This window comes from Squalius cephalus (genome assembly GCF_949319135.1).
Source record: "Squalius cephalus genome assembly, chromosome: 16".
NCBI classification, from domain to species: Eukaryota; Metazoa; Chordata; class Actinopteri; order Cypriniformes; family Leuciscidae; genus Squalius; species Squalius cephalus.
In genome coordinates, this window is record NC_137137.1 from 12,757,942 (window position 1) to 12,780,796 (window position 22,855).

Here is a 22,855-nt window from a genome sequence, read left to right on the forward strand (position 1 = left end):
TCGCTGATAGCAGTGACCGGCCGGATTGCGCTGAGAGAGCGCGCGTGAGTGTTTATAGCAGAGTGTGAACGCAGGGGAGCGGGCACAGGACTCTTTATTAAAACACGGCCGGTGGCAGTGGCGATATCTGAACCCTGAACGTGTGAGACAGAGCGAACAGCGTGTGGTTGTGAGCACTCGTGAGCGGGCACCTTTCCTACACTTAACACTCGAGCGGCAAGTGCGCGCTTTATGTGAGTGTGCTCTGTGGGGTACACAGGGGGAATTGTGCTTGTGTGTAGAAATGAACACTGGGTCGTGGGCATATTTACTACACTCAAACACCGTCGGCGTGAGCCGAATAACCAGAATTAACACTCTTTGCCAGATTTTCTGGGCCGCTGTACGAACAGCGTTTGTGTGCAGGCGAGCGAGTTGTATAACTGACTCATTGGCTGCAATACACACACTTTCTGCGTGTGAGAAGCTGGCCGCGAGCTTGGATCAGCGAACAGCATAAAAATTTTTGCTGCCAGAGCCGGGATCGAACACGGGTCTCTGGTGTGAAAGCCTGTTATTCTGCCACTGAGCCACAGGGGAAGAGTGCATAGGCTATCGGTTCGCTCGAGCATAAGAGAGTGCGGGTCATGTTTTTCGTCGGCGATAGCGTGCAGACGTGCGTGTATTATAACAGGCTCGTTGCTGCAACATTAACATTTTCAGCCGCCTAAACTCAGAGGGGGCTGAGAAACGTATGGGAATTGGAGAATGGCCCGGCCTCAGCGGGGCTACAAACATCTCCCTCCTCATTCCGCCGGTGAGTGAGGCACGCGGGGTGCTGAGCATTACTCGTGACCGTCCGCTCTGACATCCCTGAGAACGGCGCAGTTTGCGCGGGAAGCGGGGCGAGTAGCCGGAGCGTCGTCATGTTTTGCAGGCGAGCGTGTAAGGTAACAGGCTCGTTTACTGCAATATTAATATTTCCAGCCGCCTGAACTTAGAGGGGACTGAGAAATATGAGAGAAAGGCGGAAGCCAAGCCTCGGTGGGACTCGAACGCTCTCTTTCCTCCTATCACCGGCGAGTGACGGACGCGGGGACAGTAGCTTTCTTGTAACGTAAAGAAAACTAACCCCGCGACTGTCAGCTTCTGCAATCCCTTGTGAGCGGCGCAGTCTGCGCGGCTCGAACAGAGGGAGAGAGTGCGGGGAGAGCGAGTAGCCAGAGAGCGTTATCATGTTTGCAGGCGTGCGTGTGCTGTGACAGGCTCGTTTACTGCAATATTAATATTTCCAGCCGCCTGAACTTAGAGGGGACTGAGAAATATGTGAGAAAGGCGGTAGCCAGGCCTCGGTGAGACTCGAACACTCTCTTTTCTCCTATCACCGGCGAGTGACGGACGCGGGGACAGTAGCTTTCTTGTAACGTAAAGAAAACTAACCCCGCGACTGTCAGCTTCTGCAATCCCTTGTGAGCGGCGCAGTCTGCGCGGCTCGAACAGAGGGAGAGAGTGCGGGGAGGGCGAGTAGCCAGAGAGCGTTATCCTGTTTGCAGGCGTGCGTGTGCTGTGACAGGCTCGTTTACTGCAGTATAGATATTCCCAGTAGCCTGAACTAGGAGGGGACTGAGAAATATGTTAGAGATGGAGGTTAGACCGGCCTTGGCGGGTCTAGAACACTCTTTTCTCCTTTCGCCGGGAGACGGCGGGCGGGGGGGAGGGGGGGTAGCTTTCTTGTAACGTAAAGAAAGCTAGCCCCGTGACCGTACGCGTCTGCGATCCCTTGTGAGCGGCACGTTCTGCGCGGCTCGAACAGAGGGAGAGAGCGAGCCCCGTAATCATCCGCATCTCTAACACACCTTGTGAGAGGCGCAGTTGCGCGGCTCGACAGAGGGAGAGAGAGAGCGGGGAGTGGTGCGAGGCATTTGAAACAACGCCTCGTGTAAAGATACATCAGTAAAACACATAATGAGAAAGGATATATCGCCGGATAGCTGAGCTGGCACGGCAGGCTGAAGGCGGCGAAGATTCGTCCGGCTTCCTCAGGCTGTCCTAGGCTGGCTCGTTGCTGGTTTCGACGGCGACGGCTTCTCTCAGAGAGCAGCGATGCGAAGAGCTTCGCTGAAGAGACAGAAATCAGAGAATTAAGCCTCCGAGCCCTGTTTTTATACGCTCTGACGTCGCCCCTTCTGGCGGGCTGTGACGCGCGAGGGCGCGCGCTCCCTGATTGGGCGTGACGTCACGCGGGGCTCACTGGTAGGCTTAAGCAGTTGCCGCGCGGCAGCCAATGCCAGCTCAATTTTTTGGCTTCAGTATCTCGAGAAAAGATGACTTTTCCCGTAGCGTAAGTTCCTTACGCAATACGAGAGAACCTCTCGTAAGAGAACTCACCTGCATCTGGTGCTCTGCAACTGTTATGTAGCCTAATGACTGAAGTAAAAAAATCCAGTTGGTGAACAAGCTTTTAGTCAACTTGACGGAACCTGTCAACACGAGGAAATACAATGAGATAATCTTCTATGTGCAAAACACTCTGATTCGAAATACACTCAATAATCTTAAATTCGTGACAACATCGTGACTAATTCATCCTATTATCAAGATTTCTTAAAACATGAACATAAGCGCGACGACATGGCACAAGATCCAAACTCCGAATAACGTTAGTAATAATGAAAACATTAAAACCACAGACGTATTAATTTTACATCACCCATATCGATTCACGTTAACATTTACTTTTCTAATTCAAAGATTGTGGTCAAAACTTACCTATATCTGGCGCTCTGCAACTGAGTTGAATTGAAGTGACTGAGGTAAAAAATTCCGGTTGATGAACAAGCTTTAGTCGACTGAACCTGTGAGTCAACACGAGAATCAGAATCAGAATCAGAATCAGAATCAGAAAGAGCTTTATTGCCAAGTGTGCTTGCACCCACAAGGAATTTTTCTTGGTACTGAAGCTTCCAGTGCACATATACAAATACAAATACAACAAGAAACATAGTAATACAATTCTAAGAATAAAATATATTTAAAAGAATAAAAATAAAAATAGTATAAATAGTAAAAAGTAGGGTCACAGTTGGGTTTAGTCCGAATAAACATTTACATATTATGAACATATTTACAGTATTTGAGTAGTATGAATAATATAAATATAAATATCACCTGAATTAGAGAATATTAGAGAATATTACACTAGACAGTGGGAGTCTAGTGCATGTTACAGATTATGAACATATTTACAGTATTTTTTGTAGTATGAATAATATAGATATAAATATCACCTGAGTTTATTGCACTAGACAGTGGGAGTATTGCACTTACAGGCATATGCTTTGGGGGGCATGTTAAGTGTTCAGGAGGGAAATGGCCTGTGGAAAGAAACTGTTCCTGTGCCTGGATGTTCTTGTGGCCAGTGATCTGTGTCGCCGTCCTGACGGTAACAGTTCAAACAGGAGGTGACCAGGGTGAGTGGAGTCTGTGATGATTTTACCTGCTCTCTTCCTCACTCTGGAAGAGTACAGGTCCTGGAGGGTTGGCAGGGGGGCACCAATAATCCTCTCTGCAGTCCGGACTGTCCGTTGTAGTCTCCTGATGTCCGATTTGGAAGCTGAACCAAACCAGACAGTGATGGAAGTGCTTAAGACAGACTCAATGACGGCTGAGTAGAACTGGATCAGCAGCTCCTGTGGCAGATTGAACTTCTTCAGCTGGCGAAGGAAGTACAGTCTCTGCTGGGCCTTTTTCACAATGGAGTCAATGTGATTTGCCCACTTCAGGTCCTGAGAGATGGTAGAGCCCAGGAACCTGAATGACTCCACTGCTTCCACAGTGCTGTTCATGATGGTGAGAGGGGCGAGTGCTGGGGATTTTCTCCTGAAGTCCACGATCATCTCCACTGTTTTGAGCGTGTTCAGCTCAAGGTTGTTATAGCTGCACCAGACAGCCAACTGTTCAACCCCCAGTCTGTAAGCAGACTCGTCACCATTTTGGATGAGACCGATGACAGTGGTGTCGTCTGCAAATTTCAGGAGCTTGACAGAGGGGTCTTTAGAAGTGCAGTCATTAGTGTACAGGGAGAAGAGCAGAGGGGAGAGAACGCACCCTTGGGGGGCGCCAGTGCTGATGGTGAGGGTCCTGGATGTGAGTTTCCCCAGTCTCACTAGCTGCTGCCGGTCCGTCAGGAAGCTGGAGATCCACTGACAGATGGAGGATGGCATGGAGAGCTGAGTCAGTTTGGCTGTGAGAAGATCAGGGATGATGGTATTGAAGGCCGAACTGAAGTCCACGAATAAGATCCGTGCATAAGTCCCAGGTCTGTCAAGATGTTGCAGGATATAGTGCAGTCCCATGTTGACTGCATCATCCACAGACCTGTTTGCTCTGTAAGCAAACTGAAAGGGATCCAGCAGGGGTCCAGTGATGTCCTTCAGATAGGCCAACACCAGTCTTTCAAACGACTTCATGACCACAGATGTGAGAGCGACAGGTCTATAGTCATTAAGTCCAGTGATTTTAGTTTTTTTGGGAACCGGAATGATAGTGGAGCGTTTGAAGCAGCAGGGAACTTCACACTGCTCCAATGATCTGTTGAAGATCTGTGTGAAGACTGGGGCCAGTTGGTCAGCGCAAGCTTTTAGACAAGCAGATGAGATGCCGTCTGGGCCTGAAGCTTTCCTAGTCTTCTGTTTTTTGAAGACTCGGCTCACGTCCTCCACGCAGACCTTAAGCTCAGGTTGGATGGCAGAAGGGGGGAGGAGAGGGGTTGCAGGAGGTGATGGTGGATGTGTGAAGTGCTCATCAGAGCGGGTGTGAGGTGTGAGTCTGGGCTTCTCAAACCTGCAATAGAATGCATTGAGAGTGTCAGCCAGTTGTTGATTCTCCACAGATGGGGGGGATGGTGATTTGTAGTTGGTGATGTTCCTCAGGCCTCTCCAGACTGATGCCGGGTCGTTGGCTGAAAACTGGTTTTTCAGCTTTTCAGAGTAGCTTTTTTTAGCAACTCTGATCTCCTTTGTCAGTCTGTTTCTGGCCTGGTTATACAAGATTTTATCCCCACTTCTGTAAGCATCTTCTTTGGCATGACGAAGCTGTTTGAGTTTCCCAGTAAACCATGGTTTATCATTAGTGAATGATAAGAATGTCCTGGTAGGAATGCATGTATCCTCACAGAAACTGATATATGATGTTACAGTATCTGTGAGCTCATCCAGATCGGTGGCTGCAGCTTCAAAAACAGTCCAATCAGTGCAATCGAAGCAGGCCTGTAGATCCTGCTCTGCTTCGTTGGTCCATCTTTTTACAGTCCTTATTACAGGTTTAGCTGATTTCAGTTTCTGCCTGTAGGTCGGTATAAGATGAACCAAACAGTGATCAGAGAGCCCCAAAGCTGCCCGTGGGACGGAGTGATACGCATTCTTTATCGTGGTGTAACAGTGGTCCAATATATTACTGTCTCTGGTAGGACATGTAACATGCTGTCTGTATTTTGGCAGTTCACGGGAGAGATTTGCTTTGTTAAAATCCCCAAGAATGATTAAAAGAGAGTCTGGGTACCTTTGTTCCATTTCAGCTATATGTTCAGCCAGCTGTTGTAGCGCCGCGCTCACACACGCGTCTGGAGGAATGTAAACATTCGCGAGAATGAATGAGGAAAACTCCCGCGGCGAGTAGAAAGGTTTACAGTTTATGACATGCACCTCTAAATTAGGAGAGCACATCTTCTTCAGTGTTGTTACATCTGAACACCAACTTTCGTTAATGTAGAAACACAATCCACCACCTCTTGTTTTCCCCGTTAGTTCCGCGATGCGATCCGCTCGGAACAGCTGGAAGCCCGGCAGATGTAGTGCGTTGTCCGGTATGGCTTCACTCAGCCAGGTTTCAGTGAAGCACAGAGCAGCGGAGTTTAAAAAATCCTTGTTAGTGCGGGTGAGGAGAATAAGTTCGTCCATTTTGTTAGGAAGAGATCGGAGATTCGCAAGATGAATACTGGGGAGTGCAGTGCGGAGGCCACGCTCGCGGAGTTTAACCAGCGCGCCGGCGCGCTTCCCGCGTTTGCGTCTGACCGCGCGTTTGAACAACACCGCTGCCCCTCCGACGAGAATGTCCAATAAAACGTCTGAGTAATCAAAATCTGTAAAAAAGTTGTCTGGTGTGTGTTTCCTAATGTCCAGTAGTTCGTCTTTGGTGAAACTGATAGGAAAAGAATGACTAAACACAGAACAAACCAACAAAAACAACACAATAACTGGAGAGCTCCACACCGAGGCAGCCATCCGCGGCGCCATCCGCGGCGCCGCGGCGCCATCTTGATGAAAGTACAATGAGCGAATATTCTATGTGCAGAAATACACTTAATAGTCTTAAATTCGTGACAACATCGTGAGTAACGTTAATTCACCCTATTATCAAAATTTCTTAAAACATGAACGAAATGGCGCGAGGCCGGCAAAATCCAAACACTGAACAGCAGCCTAACTTGGAAACCGTGACATTTCAAACCACAGACGTATTAACGTTACTTGATATTTATCACCCATATCGATTCAATTTGACAGTTACTTTTTTAATTCAAATATTTTGGTGAAAACTTACCTATATCTGGCGCTCTGCAACTGAGATGAAACTGAGGTAAAAAAAAAAAAAAAAAAAAATCCGGTTTGGTCCGGTAACTCCGGTTGGTGAACGAGGCAACGAGCAGCTTTTGACTGAAGCTTGAACACAAGGAAGTAAAACAAATCAGCGAATCTTCTATGTACAAAAACACTCTGACTCGAAATGGATAATATAATTCTAAAACGAACTAAAACCTTGCATCCACTTTCACTTACTCTGTGTCACTTCTTCTGAAGACACGTAGCAGCTAAGGTCCAACAGGGAAAATCATCCAGTTTCCGCGGGCTTCTCGAAAATTCTCAGAGAGAAAAAAAATGATTCACCGAATCATCTTGAGAGGTTCATTTTCATGAATCGCTCAAATCCGCCCATGATGGATTGAATCTGACCATGAATAAGATAAAAACTGAAACAGCTATACAATTTTTTTGTGTAATTTAATTAATTTGTGCTCATAATTTTAAATAATAGTAATGTTTTTAATGTAGGCTAACGTTACACACTAAAATAAAATTGAAGTTTAGGTTTTAATGCAGTCTACCAGACAGCAAGATATATAGATAAATTAAGTTTAGTTTACTAAGTTTACTTTACAAAGTAAATTTTCTTCTATTAAAGTCATTTATACTTCATTAGAATATAATTGAAGTAAAACCAGCAGGAAATTTAGTGCAGTTGTTTCAACTTAAATGTATAAGTTAAAATAACAATAATACTTGTTAATTCAACAGACAATCTAGTGCAGTTGTTTAAACATACATTTTTGAGTTAAAATAACAATTTAAGTTGTTCATTCAACTTTCAGTCTAGTTGAGGACAAGAAAACTTAAAATTTCTTGTTGTCTGGACAATCTAGTTATCTCTACTCACAAAAATAAGTTGAAATAACTAAATTGCAAAAATATTTTTTACAGTGTACAAGTGAAAAACGATACCAGAGATAATGGTGAATCTTGCGTCATTCACTTGTACTCAAAGGGGTGTGTACTTATAAAGTGTTGTTGTGCAATAGATGTAGCCTATGTGATTAGTTTTCTTACTGCACCTTCACTCACTTGTGAGGAGGGCTGCGCTTTTATTGTATTAAGTCCCGTTGTGAAATCATCGCATCCAAGAGATTTATTCAACTGTTTCTTTTCAGGTATTTAATGCATCAAACATATCACATGTTTTGACTTTTTTTAAAGTTTTTAAATGATTATAGGCCACTAAATAGTATATTGGTAATTGTTTTCTCTGTATTTCACTTTTAAAACTTTGCTGTAACTTTGGTGGAATAACACAAAAAAGGATGATTTTTACTGTTGTTCAGTTAAAGTAAAATCCAGTGCTCCCTGTATATAATTTATCTGTATAAACACATTGTCTGGTACTAGATGCTTTTTTATTATTTTTGATCAGGTCACATAGACCAAGATGGAAGACAAAAAAGAAGATATCCAGCCAGTTTTAGCCGTTGAGCATAAGACAAAATTCATCTGGTCACCAAAGGGGATGATTTTAGCTCTTGAAATTGTAAGTCTGCCAAGAGTTAAAATGTTGCTAATCAATATTCCTATTGCTTTAAAATAAATAACTCAAAAATCTAAATGGTTTAAAAATAGACTTTCATTTGATGCTATATATATTACATTCATCTTAATGTATACTTCTTTTTTGTTTTAAATTAGGGTCTGTGTCTCATTGTGATTATTTGCAAAGCAGTCTCGTTTGGATGCTTTTTGTGGAGCCCCATTATAGAGCTGGTCTGGGCCATTATCATCTTCATTGTTTATGGAATGGATCTGCAGATACAGATATTCCGATGGACGGTAAAATATCCATGTACTGGATATTGGATTCTCTGGATTAGATTTTTAAAAACAAAAACAATTTTTTACCTAACCACCATGATATAAGTGCAACTCACTCAATAGTTTTAATTCTCAACCTCCTTCCTTTTTTGTACTGAAAATTAACAAAAAAAAGTTACATGTTTTCATTTGTCTTGCAGGACTTCTTTAGAGCAATCACAGGCTCACTCATCTTGCTCATTACTTCTCTTATCTGCATTAACTGGGCATGGAAAATACCTGGGGAAGTTGCAGGTTCGGTGAGTAAATAAGCAAAGAATATGTTTCTGGCTGAAAGAATCATGTGAAAAGGCAAAAAAATTAAAGTTTTAGGTTGTTGGGCCCCTAAATGGATATCTAATGGTGTTGCTGTCAAACTCACTATACGTTTTATAAAATGAGATCATATAATAATGTTCTGTTTAGTGATAAGATGTAATAAGTATAATAGTGGTGATTATGTCCTGTTGTGCATTTTATGATCCTTGAGCTTTTACAATTGATTTTTCAAACTTTTTTCATGTTTGATCTTTCTTTAAGATTTTTGGTTTGATGGCAGCAGCAGTGTTTGGGTATGACACTTTTACCATACTCAAATACATCAAGGAACTGAAAGAGCAGGGGAGTGCTGGTAGTAAGTACAATGCATCAGCACCAACAGACCTACATAATCACCTTTAGATTTACATATGAGGGCTTTCAAGTGTACCTTTTACATTTAAATGGGGGGGGGGGGGGGGGGGGGTCATATGTTGCATGTTGGTTTCAAAAATTCACAGAAGTACAGGTCCAAAAACATCACAGTTTCAACTATTTTAGCCAGAATTTAATGATAACCCAGCTCATCAAATCAAATGTGGAATAACTGCTTTACGTGTTCTTTTTTCTTTCACAGATGTAATTTTCTTCTGAATGTAGGAAAAATGGAATACAACAGGAACTCATAAGGCTTCCACATATGTTTATGGTTGATTATTGTGTTATTTTTTGTCATGCCATGTTTAAAGTCTAAATGTGAAATTGAATGATGACATTTTACATTTCAATGTACTTCATGTTATGACATTAAAGAGTGCAATTATTAGCCTGTTGCCTATTGAATGTTTTCTGTTTGAGATCCATAATATACACAGTAATTTGTCAACCTCATAAACTAAAAAATGAAGTGAGATTTCAACATTTTATTAAGAACCAGCTTTCACAAACCACATATAAACAGACAAGCACAAATAAGTAAAAAGAGGTAACAAAAGTTAAAAAAATTCACAAAGGTTGTTGAGCATGTTCAAGAAATGTTGAATCTACCACATGAACACAACAGTCTCTTTAATTTAAAAAAATCCTACAATAAAAACATTTGCAAAGTCAGGCATCTATTTTATATAAAAAATATTTACAAAAACACATACAATGAATACACCTATCAACCCTTAAACTCCTATACAATACAGCAACACCACAGTCTGGGAAGAGGGAATTTCAACAACACTGATCATACAACAGATGTTGGTAAGAGAAAAGTCTCCTGAGAAAGATACTATATAATAGTATATGTCTTGAGTACAGACTGTCTGCACATTATAAAGTGCACTTGAATTACTAGTCACCTCTGTGCTGTGTGGGGACTGCAAACTGGTCTCCTCTTGGATGGGTTGGTTCTGTTGTGTGTTGTTCTTCCATTTGTTGTGTTGTAGCTAAATCATCCCCGGCTTTCCTAGTAGACCCAGATGGTCCAGTGCAGTTTTGAATGCTATCTCTGAGCTCGGATAGCTGGTGAGAATGGTTAACAAGGGTGCTATTAACATGAGACAGATACCCATCAGAGTGCCTCTCTAGCTCTCCTCGAATTCTCTCTAGGTCATCAGCCAGGTGTGCCAGCCCTCCACACTGACCCTCCACACGGGCAACACGACCCCCGACTTCATCTACCTCCTTCTGAACACCCAGGGCAGTCGAGCGGCAACCCTGTAGCTCTCCGGCCACTCTGCGTCGCAGATCCTGGAGTTCCCCTTTCAGACGGGTCAACTTTCGCTCCCCAGTACCCAACATAGATGCCTGTCGTCCCACCAGCTGAACCACACCCTTCACTTGCTGTGCAAGCCTCTCTTCTCTCTCTTGCCAGGTGAGGTTTGTGTGGCCGACCTCTCTAATCACAGAGCCAAGAGACTCTTGCAAGCCACAGAGAGATCTGTTAACAGAGTTCACACTAACTTTCAGCAGGGTCACCTCACCCCGAAGACCTACCTCCTCTTTCTCTGCCAACTGGACAAGAAGATTATATAGCGTGGCATTGAGTTTGTTCAATCTCTGTACTTGTAAATCAAGTTTTTCATTCATTTCCTTGTGGTTGTCCTCAATTTTCTCCTCCTCAGTTGCCAAAGGAGCTGCATATCCAGTAAGAATAGGCTGTGGAACACAAGATGAAGTGCACATGACCTCTATGGATTTAAGCTGTTTCTGTAAACGGTCCAAATCGTCCTCAACACTTCTTCTAAGTGATTCTACGTCTGTCTCCAGTGTGGGCACAGCCTGACCCTCTAGCAAAGTTGGTGCTGTGACATTACCTAGCTCGTCCACTGCAGCCAAGAGCCGACTTTCAAGAGCCATAAGCTTCCCCTCTATTTGTGTCTCCAGGTCGGTGGGCACTCTTTTGTTAATGCTCGCCTCCTCTTGATTCAGTGCAATACTCATCTTGGATTCCACATAAGCCAGTCGGCCCTCCAACATGCCCTCTATATGGTCCTTGTGTCCACCAAGTTCGGCACGTAGGTGTATTTGGGACTCATTCAATCCACCCACTGACTGCTCCACATGAATTATCCTTTCAGTTAGCCCTGATACAGCAATGCAACAACCCTCTTCAGGCTCCAGGTCTTGAAGCTGAGCCTGAAGTTTTTGGAGTTCTGTCCTCAATCCTATGGCCCTGATGTCTGTGACTTGCTCAATCTGATCTTGTCCATTTAAAAGTTCCTCCTTGCACTGTAGCCGCACCTCTGCCATGCGACCCTCGCAGCGCTCCTCAGCACTCTCCACACGTTTTTCAAAGCCATCTAAGATAGCCACCCGAGCTTCACTCATTTTGGACTCCACCATTGTCTCCAGGGCCTTTTGGAATTCAGTTTGAGTAAGGTTCACTGACCCTTCTGACAATCTTTGAAGGGTGTTGTTGTGACCAACAACGGCCCCTCTCAACCCTTCCAGCTCAGATGCCTTTGCCACAAGCTCTGTTCGCAGCTCTGAAACCTTTTCAGCCAAATCGACCAAGTTTGGGAACTGCCCCAACACATCTGAACCCTCAATATCCGGTGCACCTCCGGGTAAATCTCCGAAACCCACAGAAGAGTCCCTAGACAGGGAAGGAGCAACAATAGGGTTGGGTGCAGCAGAAATGAGTGCAGTCAACATCCGGTTGGCGTCTTCACGGAGGGAGGCACGCAAGCTGGCCTCCAGGCCTGTCACTGTACCACGGAGAGTCTCAAGACCAAGAGAGAGTCGCTGCACATCCTCTTCTATCCTATCCAACCGCTCGTCTTCGATAATGTTGTCACCATGATCTGTGAATTAATCATATTTATTTATTTATTTGTGCTCACAACACAAAAAAATGCTGATTCTAAAACAACTGTATAAACTGTATAGAGTATGTAACGGCATATAGCTTATTTACCTTGGTTTGTTTCACCACCACCAGAGGGCGCCTGTGCATTGGAAGCAGGCTCTATCTCACTGTGATCTGGTTGAGGATCTTGGTAGTCTGTGATTGGCTCATTCTCTTCTAGGATTAAGTCATGGCCAAGATCTTGAGGCTCTGGCATGGGTTCAGGAGAATCTAATTCCGGTTCTTGGTGGTCTGAATAAGGTTCAACTGAGGTATCTTGGGAAGAGGGCCCAGTATTAGGGCCTGGGTATCCATTCATGGCATTATATTGTGTTTGAGGTTGATTCCAGGGGTTTCCATTGAAGTTGGGATAAGGAAATTGTCCTTTAAATGAAGGCACCGGACCCTTTTGAGAGGGATTGGGGCCTTTAAAAGAAGGCACGGGACCTTTCTGCATAGGCATGGGTCTTTTAAATGAAGGCATGGGACCTTTCTGTGCAGGCATAGGCCCTTTAAAAGAAGGCATGGGACCCTTTTGCATAGGCATGGGCCCTTTAAAAGAAGACATGGGACCTTTCTGTGCAGGCATGGACCCTTTAAAAGGAGGCATAGGGCCCTTCTGCATAGGCATGGGCCCCTTAAAAGGAGGCATAGGGCCCTTCTGCATGGGCATGGGCCCTTTAAAACGAGGCATAGGACCCTTCTGTGCAGGCATTGGTCCTTTAAATAGGGGCCTTGCTTTCATTCCATATGCCGCAGTACAACCGACACCTGCATAACCAGGACAGCATTTCCACTCCAGCTCAGTCAGAGTCTTATATGCAACTTTATACATAGGCTTGTAGTATGTGCGATACCTGTAAAAACAGACAGGGTGTCAAAATGATCTAAGTGTATTTTTAACATTAATTGCATGTATGAAAGTGATACAATTATTAATAGCTGTCTTACTTTATAGTTGGGCATTTCTGACCCCAAGCACACTTGTTGTACTCTGCCTTCATGAAGGGAGTCGCTCCATCCTGAATAGTGAATGAGACAGTTCTCTCCACAACATAAGCACAGTGGTTCCTGAGAGAGAAAGAGAGTTAGTCAACACAATAGTTAACATGAACTAACACTAAACAATACTTATACAGTAATTATTCTTCTTGTTCAACAATTTATTATTCTACATACATTTTAATATTAAAAGTTATATACATTAACATTTGTTTATTTTTCTACTACTAACAATGAACAAGTTATAGTATTAAGCAAAACGAATAAAACCAGTAAATATTTTCATTCATTGTTGATGATTATACCTAATACATTTACTGATGTTAATGTATTGAACCTTGTTGTGAAGTGCAACATTCAATTCACAATGAATTCACCAAATTTGAGTAAATTTATGACTGCACCTGCAGTGTAAACTAAACAGATTATGCCCAACTTACAAAACTGGAAAATATGTTAGTGAATATTTAGTGTCTACAGTAGATTCATTTAAGTCATCATGGGTCATATTTTTCTTACTACAATCTTAATCGAAATGGAATGCACAGTCAGTAAATAGATCAAGTGCAGCAGTGCAGGCTGTATTGCCTCACAGATGTGTGAAATTATTTAGTAACATTCAATGCCTATTTGGCTATCTGTACCATCAATTAAGAGAATGAATTTTTCACTCATGGATACTCACTTATGCCTGGCCGTTGGTTTCTCTGAGTTGTACTGAGGATGTGGTCCTGAGTAGAGGCTATATCGGCTTGATGCAGGGTGAAATGCTGCCACAGTCAGAAAAGAACTCCAAAGAAGAAAAAAACAGCACAAGATCTTCTCCAGTAACATGATTTTGTATATGATGTATATTGTATATTATCAATACAAAAAAAAAAAAAAAAAAAAAAAGAAATGACAGAGGGAAAACCCTCTATTGCCAGACCAAAATCTTTGTGTAAAAGAAGTGTAACACTAGCTAGTGCCACATCTATCCATGTTGTTCATAGTCAAAACAAAAACTCAAAAAATAGTCTCTAAAAAGGACACTGTGTGCTCCAGTTGTGGTGGTGATGCTGAGATTCCTGCAGACTGCTGGGACTGAGAGTCCTGGTCACCTCATAAAACACTGGACCACCTCATTTACATAGATCCACCCACTATGCCACCTAACACAATTCACACAAAGATGCTATTCTTGAGACCTGACCAACATAGTAGAAAGACTTAAATATGGATAAATCATGATAACAATTATTAGTATAAGTGAATTACTTCAGAATAAATCAAAACATACATCAATTATTAGTAATTATCATGAACTGATATCAATTTAAAAGTTAGCTCTTTCTGAAAGAAACAGGTATACTGGTGTATTTATGTTACATATGGCTGCATTTAATCTAGTTATAGGGATGTGTTTTTAAACCCTCAGTCTGATGTAACGTGTCTGATTATTGGCCGTTTTCTGAACACTAATGATACAGGAGCATATGGGTCTGTACATAAGCTAAAAAAAACATATGGACTCACTAGCTGTAGGCTGCAGTCACATGCTCACACACACAAACACGGGCACAGCCATATGGAACAAATACAGATTTACTCAGATAAACACTGGGAGTCGGACTGTAAATATTAACGATTACTTGACAATAGCAAAATAGCTCTAATGAAAAATATACAATGTGAAAGAGCTTCTTTCCTGTTGACTATGTTTGTCCCATATTGGATTAATTGCAAAGCTGAACAAACGAACAATCATTAAAGATACCGCTCCTTTCTCTTTATTGCTGTAACATCCGTCCACAGTAAGTCTATGGCTGTCACTATGGTAGCGGTCGGGGCGGTGGTTGTGTTGCAGTCCTTGAACTACAGGTCTGGGGAAAAAGTGAGAATTCCAAACACTCTTCACTATACTCATACACCTTAATTGTGCACAGCCCCCCAAAAAGTCACCTATCACACACCACCAGCAAACAAACACACCACCTCAAACTTGCCTTCTAAAAAAACACAAAGGCAAAACACACCATGCCTTTGTTTAGTTGCGCTGGCTAATTAGCCGACAATGTTTACCCTGTTTCCAAGGGCTGTGCTGCTCTAATGTGAGGGTCAGGAATCTGTATAAATAGGCTCCTATTTTCACACTTGCAAATTTGCAAAAGCCCTGCTAATGTGGTCATACAGGTCTGAAATACAGGTCTGAAATAAAAAAATCTGTCTCCATTGTTTATGTAAATCACTGTTAGGATGACCTTAAAACTAGTAAGGTCTAGTAACCTGCTAATGTGGTCATACAGGTCTGAAATATAGTAAGGTAGTAAACTAGTAAACTTTAGTAAACTAGTAAGGTCTAGTAACCTGCTAATGTGGTCATACATGTCTGAAATATAGGTCTGAAATAAAAAATCTGTCTCCATTGTTTATGTAAATCACTGTTACACTCAAAAAAATGATTTTAGCTCTTTGTTCAATTTCATTAATTAAAATGAGCATATACAACACAACCCTTCGTAGAAATGATTCCAGCTTAATTTCATTAAATGTAATCAATGTAATTTTTAAAAAATTTGGTTTACCAAATTTTTTTTAATTGAGTCAACATGAATATTTTTCGTTCGTCTTAACCGGATGTCACTCAAAAAAAGAATTTTGGCCTCTTGTTAAAATAATTAATTACAATAAGCAAAAGTAACACGATTGTTTAATATTGTCACAACTTAATTTAAATGTGTTCAATCAACCTAATTCATTTGTGTGAAAACTACATGAATCATTGTTGTTGACATCTAACTGGGCAGTGGATCTGTAGTTCCCAGCATGCTTTGCAAGGGACTGCATTAAGCGGGTCAATTTAGGGAAAAAGTGTTATTTTATGTGTTTTTCAGTAAATAGAAAGATGTTGTTAGTTAATGTTAGTGTTTAATGTTCAGTTATGTTAGAAACTTAGAGGACTTTCTGTAATGTTTTTGAATTTTGTGGTTACCATTTTGCAGAAGAGTGGCGACTGTGTTTAGGCTGTGGGCTCAGTATTATGCTACATGTGCATTAAACCTCGTGTTCAGGCTATGGGCACTCAGTATACACTGTGTAAACCTCGCTCACAGACCTGCACAAGTAATAATTCAATTGAACACTAGTAGTGTCTATCATTAGAAGTGACCATAGAGTCAAATTAACTAAAATTATAATGATGGTTATTTAAGGCAGGACAAAAACTAAATGTAGTTAAACTGACAAAACTTTATCTAGCAGGAATGACTAAATTAATTTAAATTCATACAACAAGATTACAACAAATTATTTCAAACTATTTCGATTTTGTTGGAAAAATGTAATTCAATTTCGTGGAAAACCTTTCCTTAATTTAATTAAGTTCGTTCAACAGATTATTTTTTTGAGTGTAGGATGACCTTAAAACAGTGTAAAAGAACATTACGTAAACAAAATGACTGATAATGAATATTTTTAGGAAACATGGGTGTTTCTTCAACTATGGCTGCATTTGCTTAAAAGACAAATTGCAGCTTGATTAAAAATGAAGTTCAGAAGTTATATTTGCATTGATATCTCTTTCTTTGTCAACATACTCAAAAGTAATTGTTTGCTTCTAGGTTAGTTAATTAAAATATGCCAATACAACTTAATTATTGTACATTTGGTAACAATTTCAAATTCATTTAACTGTGTGCGATCCACTTATACTGTCTCTAAAATAGGAGTTAACAATCCACTTGTGTCAGGATTGCATGGATCATTTTCACTAACATTAACAGAAACTGGGCAGGGGATTTCTAGTTCCCAGAATGCTTTGCATGGGACTGGATGGGGAGATTAAATGTTTAAATTAAGTGTTATAAAATGATAAAATTGTCAGCGTTTACTTTTCTGTAAGATTCAAAGTCTGGGTCTGGGACCAGGTTAAAATGCTAAACTTCATCCATAAGAACATTTCAAAAGGAGCAAAAATAAATAAAGGGTCCCACTTTATATTAAGTGGCGTTAAGTACTATGTACTTACATAAAAAAATAAGTACAATGTACTTATTGTGTTCATGTTGTATTGTAAAACACTTTTGCTGCTATTGAGGTGTGATACGGGTAAGGTTGGGGACAGGTGTGGTGGATTGGGTAGGTTTAAGGTGTAAGGGAAGGGTCAACTGTGTAATTACAAATGTAATTACATAAATTAATTACAGCTGTAATTACATGCAGGAATTTTTAAAATGTAAGTACAATGTAAAAACATGTAGTTACACAATAAGTACATTGTATCAAATGATTAATTTCAATGTAAGTACATGTAATACATAGTACTTAAAGCCACTTAATATAAAGTGGGACCAAAATAAAGACATGGAAAACATTTATAAGACAGTTCATATAAAAAGAAAATAATTTTAAATCTGTTATAGTTTTACTAAAAAGAAATCAACCTGAAGTTACATTCTCTGATTCGATATCACACTTTCTTCTCAACAAGTAAAGCAATTTCAAATGAACATTTCATGCCCATGTCATTATAACAAAATAAAATGAACATTAAAATGGTGAGAATGAGATCTTTTTTTAAAAGACTACATGCCATAGCTCTGGCTTGTTTCAATTTCAAATGACTTTCTAAAGAAATGACTCCTGAAAGTTAAGTATGTGTGTCAGTGTGTCACCTCCCTCATTTTATTCACCAACTGACAAAACATGCACAGTATGTTGTTGGCACTGGCTTTCCACTACCACACCGGGCACACATACACCATTCTTCACAACCACCTCCACCCAGGAAGTCCACAGGATATGACATCACAATGAACCAGCTGTTCAGGCCTCAAACTCTCATAATGCTGTTCTGTATTCAGTAGTGGGCAGAGCCTTCATTCATCAGGTGTAATTATGTGTTACACCTCAAGTAGGGTGGAGCCCTTTTTCATTTCAATCACTATTTGTACCTCTGTAGAAGCTGAATGATTTAAAGAGCGCAAAACATGGTACATAGGCTATGGAGTGTGTTCGGGGTCAAATGTTCATTATAAGGGGAAAGAAACAAGCAGAAGTTTCTAGAATGGCTTTTGACATGGATAAAGATGCATTATTTCTCTCTCACTCTAGCGTTTTTCTTCCTGTTGCCTTTGTCTGTCGAAAAAATTAGCACCTACCATCCACATTCAACTCCTGATGGTGAAATCAGTCAAGTCAACTGTGTGTTTGTCTGTTATGTTTGGTGTGAAGTGTGGCTGATGGCTGGCACATTTCCATTACACAGAAACTTACGGAAGCAAGACTGAGAATGCTTGTTCTTTTATTGATCTACTTTTATAGTATCTATAATAGTCAATGGCATATGGGTGATGGATTCACTATCAAAATGTTTATGGATATTATACTGAAATTACAATTTTAAGCCTTTAGGCTAGCTACCAATTTCTCAAATACAGCAATTCAGAAAGATTAAAAAAATATCTCAGCACAACTCAGAGAAGCAAATTAAAGATAATACTATAGAGAGAGCTAAATTGCCAAAACAACATCACATGCCATCAGCGATGATACAGGAGATTCATGCATGCCGTCACTTCTCAAGGTTGTTGAGGGGACAAATTTGTAGTACACCACTTTGTTTATTCCCCATAACTCCCTCCTTAGTGTCCTTCTCTCTCCACACACATGCTGAATAAACACAATATTGGATGATGATCTATCCATCTATAGCTAAATGATAGAAAGTAGGGTCGTTGTTTGAACTTCCAGGGTCCAGAACAAGTTTTTATAGATGAAATTGAATGCCCAGTTTCTTTAATCAAGTAAATACACTTCAGATGTGTGTGCTTCACATGACTTACATTTATTCATTTACCATGCATATGTTTCCCCCAAATATGAATGATCGACTAATTAGGCTACACTATTTTGTGACATTTTAAAGTATTTTTGAGAGATTTTATCAGGCTGATGCTTAATGTTTTGGTATTTTAGGTTGCATGCAAAATCGCATAGCCTACTTCCCTATATAGTAGGTGAAAAAACAGTATGTGACAAAAAAAAAAAAAAAGTATATCCGAATTCACAGCACTCATAAAAGAGAAGGTAAATAGTAGCCTACCTGGATGGATGACCTAGATTCTGAAGTGTGTATACGATGGACACTTTACTATTCTATGAGACCACCATGGTATGGGAGAGGACTTGTGAAGGGCAGTGAAGCGAAGTAGGGGTATGTCACATAGATAGATAGGTTTTTTATTTTTTTAAAAAAATGTGTTTACACCGTATGAGATGCGTACATAACACAAACACACAACAAATTGCCAGCTGCTGCTTTGCTGTGGCTTAAATAGCGATTCCAGTTTTGGGACGCGTGATTTTTGCTTGCACGCGAATGCATTGAACGTCTTCAGTGCACCGCTTGGCTTGGATGCGCTGTAAAACCGTGGCATTTGGTTCTGGCGCCTCCTGGTGTTTACTTGCGCAATTTCATTGTTTTGTGTTCGTTTGTTTGTGTATTTTGTTCAAGTGTGTGTGTTTGTGCATTTGAGTTGGATTGACATTTTGTTCATTGGTTTGCTCATTGTATTATTATTATTAGGTTTTGTTAAATTATTTAGTTATTTGGGTTGGTTGTGTATCCTTTCTTCATTTGCTTTGCATTGATACTGCTCAATTAAGGAGCTGAGAATTTGGTTTATTTCGTGTTTTTTTTTTTTTTTTTTTTTTTTTTTTTTTTTTCTTTCTTTGGTTTGTGTATTGTGTTGGGTGGGTTTAAATAATGATTGTATCTTTGGTTTCTTTGCTTGGTTGGTTGGTTTGAAGTGTTGTCTAACACCAAAGAAAGAAACCACCTTTGGTTAGTTTTGTATCCTTTATTATTATTATTTTTTATTTTTTTTTAGTGGCCGGTCCATGTGATCTGACTAAAACGAAGAACGAAGCCCACTGTGATTAAAGGCTTGTATTCTTGACCTCATAAGTGAAGTATTTTGGCCATTAATGCCAATGAATGTTCGCTTTTGGTTTACACCTACTGGCTGAAATTAAGTAAAGTGTTTTTTTTATTATTATTGATGTTGAGCTCAATGTGTTTTAGTAACGATTTGATAAATAAACTTGTGGTCTGTGGCATTACGTTTCTGCCCTTTTCATTTAGTTGAAAGCCTGTTATTGGGGAGGCTTAAATTTGGGGTCCCTTAGTCCCTAGTACAGGCTTTATTAAGTTGATTGGGTCACAATAACATATCTACAGTTAATATACATGCTGTACTTGTTGTGTTGGGGGCCCCTTTTGATTTTAAATCGGTAAATTACCAGCTCAAGTAATTGCATATTTGTGCTGTTGTTGCAGTTGATTTTTAGTTTTCTCTATATTTCTGTCTTATGACTTTCCAAATATAAGAAAATGGTGGGCACTGAACTCCAACTTTGGGGTTTTCTCTGAAAGAGGCTAAAGAGCATTCAGAGTTTTCTCATCCAGCAGCAGTGAGGTATTTATTAGAATGTGTTGCAAATATTACATTTATATGAAATATAAAAAATTCATTATTCTTTACCATTTTCTAACGAAGGAACTACCAATAATCAGAGACATGAAATTGTCGGTGAAATGGATACATATACAGACATGTTCCTGGGCCCTGCATGTGGAAGAGCTTCTTTTCCTCAAAATGGAAGAGGAGGATGAGAAAATGGCCCTCTAAAATCTCATGGAACAGTTGGAGGATTTCAAAGAGCCCTTTTCGTTTTGTTTTTAGGGAAGACATGGACTCTTTTTTTTTTGTAAGAATGCAATGAAATAATGGGACTGAAAAGTATAAGCTGTTCCTTTCAAGAGTGTTAGATAGGCCTACATTTCCTATATTAGTTCAGCTTACTAACTAAAGTTAAGAAATACACATTTTGATCTTGTTTAACCAAAAATGAAATTGTCATAATTTACTCACCCTCAAGTTGTTCTAAACCTGCATGAATTTTGAAGAATGTTGGTAACCAAACCATTGCTGGTCCCCATTGACTTCCATGGTATATAAAAAAAGCAGGCTACTACTGTATATGTCAATGGGGACCAGAAACTGTTTGGTCACCAACATTCTTAAAAATGTCTTCTTTTGTGTTCAGAAGAAAGAAACTCATCGTCAGAACAACTTGAGGGGAGAATAAATGATGACTAAGCTATGAGAAATCTACATGTCGCAAAACATTTTTTCAATGTTTATTTAGAATTTTAAATAAAAGTATATTTGACATTATATAGGCCTATCCATACTTTGGGTTTGGATTCCATGGTGTCTGTTTTTGTAACAAAATGAACATGAAGTGAAATCTCATAGCCTACAGTCAAATGGATAACACTATAATGTTAGGCTTATTAGTTAACTATTGATCAAAATGAGTATCAATAAACAATCAGATGATGTATTATTAGTAATTCATGTATTGTTGTTATTTTGTACATAAATGTAAATCCTATAAAATCCATGCGAAAACACCTCGTATTAGCCTACATCAAACAAAAGAAAATTACGCGAAAACACTGTAGGTGGCGCGACTCAATAAGACCCGCTCTAAACCATATATGGTTCGTTTTTAACTTCCGGCCTGGCTTGTGTGTCCTGAAACGTGTGGCGTTGCGGGGCTGCAGAAGATACTATTGGAGCTCAGTCAGGAGTCAGGACCGCCGCACACCGAGCAGGTGAACTCGGTCAGGTGAGGTATTGTTGAATATCTGCTGAGAGAATTGAGGGGAAATGCCTCCCTCTAGTGTTTAAAGTGCAAGGGAAAAAATAGCGTGCATTTTTGAGGGTTTGGAGTTCATTTTCAAATCGTTTCATAAACATTAAACTACGCAGCCTAATAGCACGGGCAATGACTCTATGAAGTCAATAACAATAGAATGATTTAAACACTTTTCCGAACTTTGGTCATATATATTGTATGATGGGCAGGCCCGGATTAAGAGGACTTTGGGCCCTGGGGCTATAGCAACACCAAGGCCCCCTTTCATCTGATTGCCACACCACAGTCTTCTACTGCAATAAATTTGTTTTATTGTTTTTAATCAATGTATTTAATTAATGTTTTTCTTTATCATTATTTATTATTATTATTTTTGCACACTAAATAGTCCAGGCTATTTAACACATTAACCCTCTACTGCACAGATTTTGATGGAACATCATGATAAAAATTACTCCACATAATTTCTTGGTTCATTTTGGGAACATTTTATTGATAAAACATTTTTACCCCCTTCCCTTCCATAAGTGCATTTATGGCTATTTCTCTCATTTTATCTAAAGGGACAAAGTAAGCATTAATAAAACATTTGCTTTCTAAAGCCCTAGATGGTAATTGTTTCTCATGTGGATATCTGTAAAAAAAATATTAATACATTTACACTGCATTTACAATTACATAAATGCTATGATTGTTATTTTATTTAATATTTAAATATAAAAATATTAAATTTTTAATTTCTAATTAAAGGGTACATTAAGTATGAAACTAAAACTACCAGTAGGTGGCGGCAAGTCACTGTCTTAATAAGCGAGTCATTCATTCAACCGATTTGTTCAAACAGCTGTTTGATTCAACGACGAAGCAAACGAGGAGTCAATGTATCATTAAATGAACCCATTCGTTCAAAACGCAAATTATTCAGTAACGAATCACCCCTATCAGTTTCAGAGATTGTTTCTGCTGTGGTTTCATTTTGGAATTTCCATCGGCGAAATGACGATAAACTAAAACGTAACTCTCAATGTTAACTTATTGGTCAACTCATTGTTGCATAACATATATCACATTAGCAATTGTGCTGATATTTGGGGAAAACTGCGCTTTTACTTGTGTG

The 22,855-nt window shown here is 40.1% G+C and overlaps 2 protein-coding genes across 2 annotated transcripts; one reads left to right on the forward strand and one right to left on the reverse strand.

Moving 5' to 3' along the window:
• The first annotated feature begins 7,614 nt into the window (after positions 1–7,614).
• plp2a (proteolipid protein 2a) lies at positions 7,615–9,516 on the forward strand. Its single transcript, XM_079898000.1, has 6 exons — positions 7,615–7,741; positions 8,002–8,115; positions 8,271–8,411; positions 8,594–8,692; positions 8,973–9,066; positions 9,328–9,516. Exons 2-6 carry the CDS (start codon positions 8,017–8,019, stop codon positions 9,342–9,344), a joined length of 450 nt encoding a protein of 149 aa, XP_079754126.1. The 5' UTR covers positions 7,615–7,741; positions 8,002–8,016; the 3' UTR covers positions 9,345–9,516.
• A 54-nt stretch (positions 9,517–9,570) lies between these two features.
• emilin3a (elastin microfibril interfacer 3a) lies at positions 9,571–13,866 on the reverse strand (the record flags this gene model as incomplete). The annotated part of the gene is made up of 4 exons (XM_079898087.1): positions 9,571–11,986; positions 12,100–12,887; positions 12,982–13,101; positions 13,718–13,866. 4 exons carry the CDS (start codon positions 13,864–13,866, stop codon positions 10,032–10,034), a joined length of 3,012 nt encoding a protein of 1,003 aa, XP_079754213.1. The 3' UTR covers positions 9,571–10,031.
• Positions 13,867–22,855: the final 8,989 nt, after the last annotated feature.

What these genes read in the sequence shown, in the direction of transcription:
- plp2a (XM_079898000.1), top strand. Translation starts at nt 8,017, where the DNA reads ATGGAAGACAAAAAAGAAGATATCCAGCCAGTTTTAGCCGTTGAGCAT. An exon ending in TGATTTTAGCTCTTGAAATT is followed by an intron (nt 8,116 to 8,270) that starts GTAAGTCTGCCA and finishes GTTTTAAATTAG; the next exon opens with GGTCTGTGTCTCATTGTGAT. An exon ending in CTGGGGAAGTTGCAGGTTCG is followed by an intron (nt 8,693 to 8,972) that starts GTGAGTAAATAA and finishes TCTTTCTTTAAG; the next exon opens with ATTTTTGGTTTGATGGCAGC.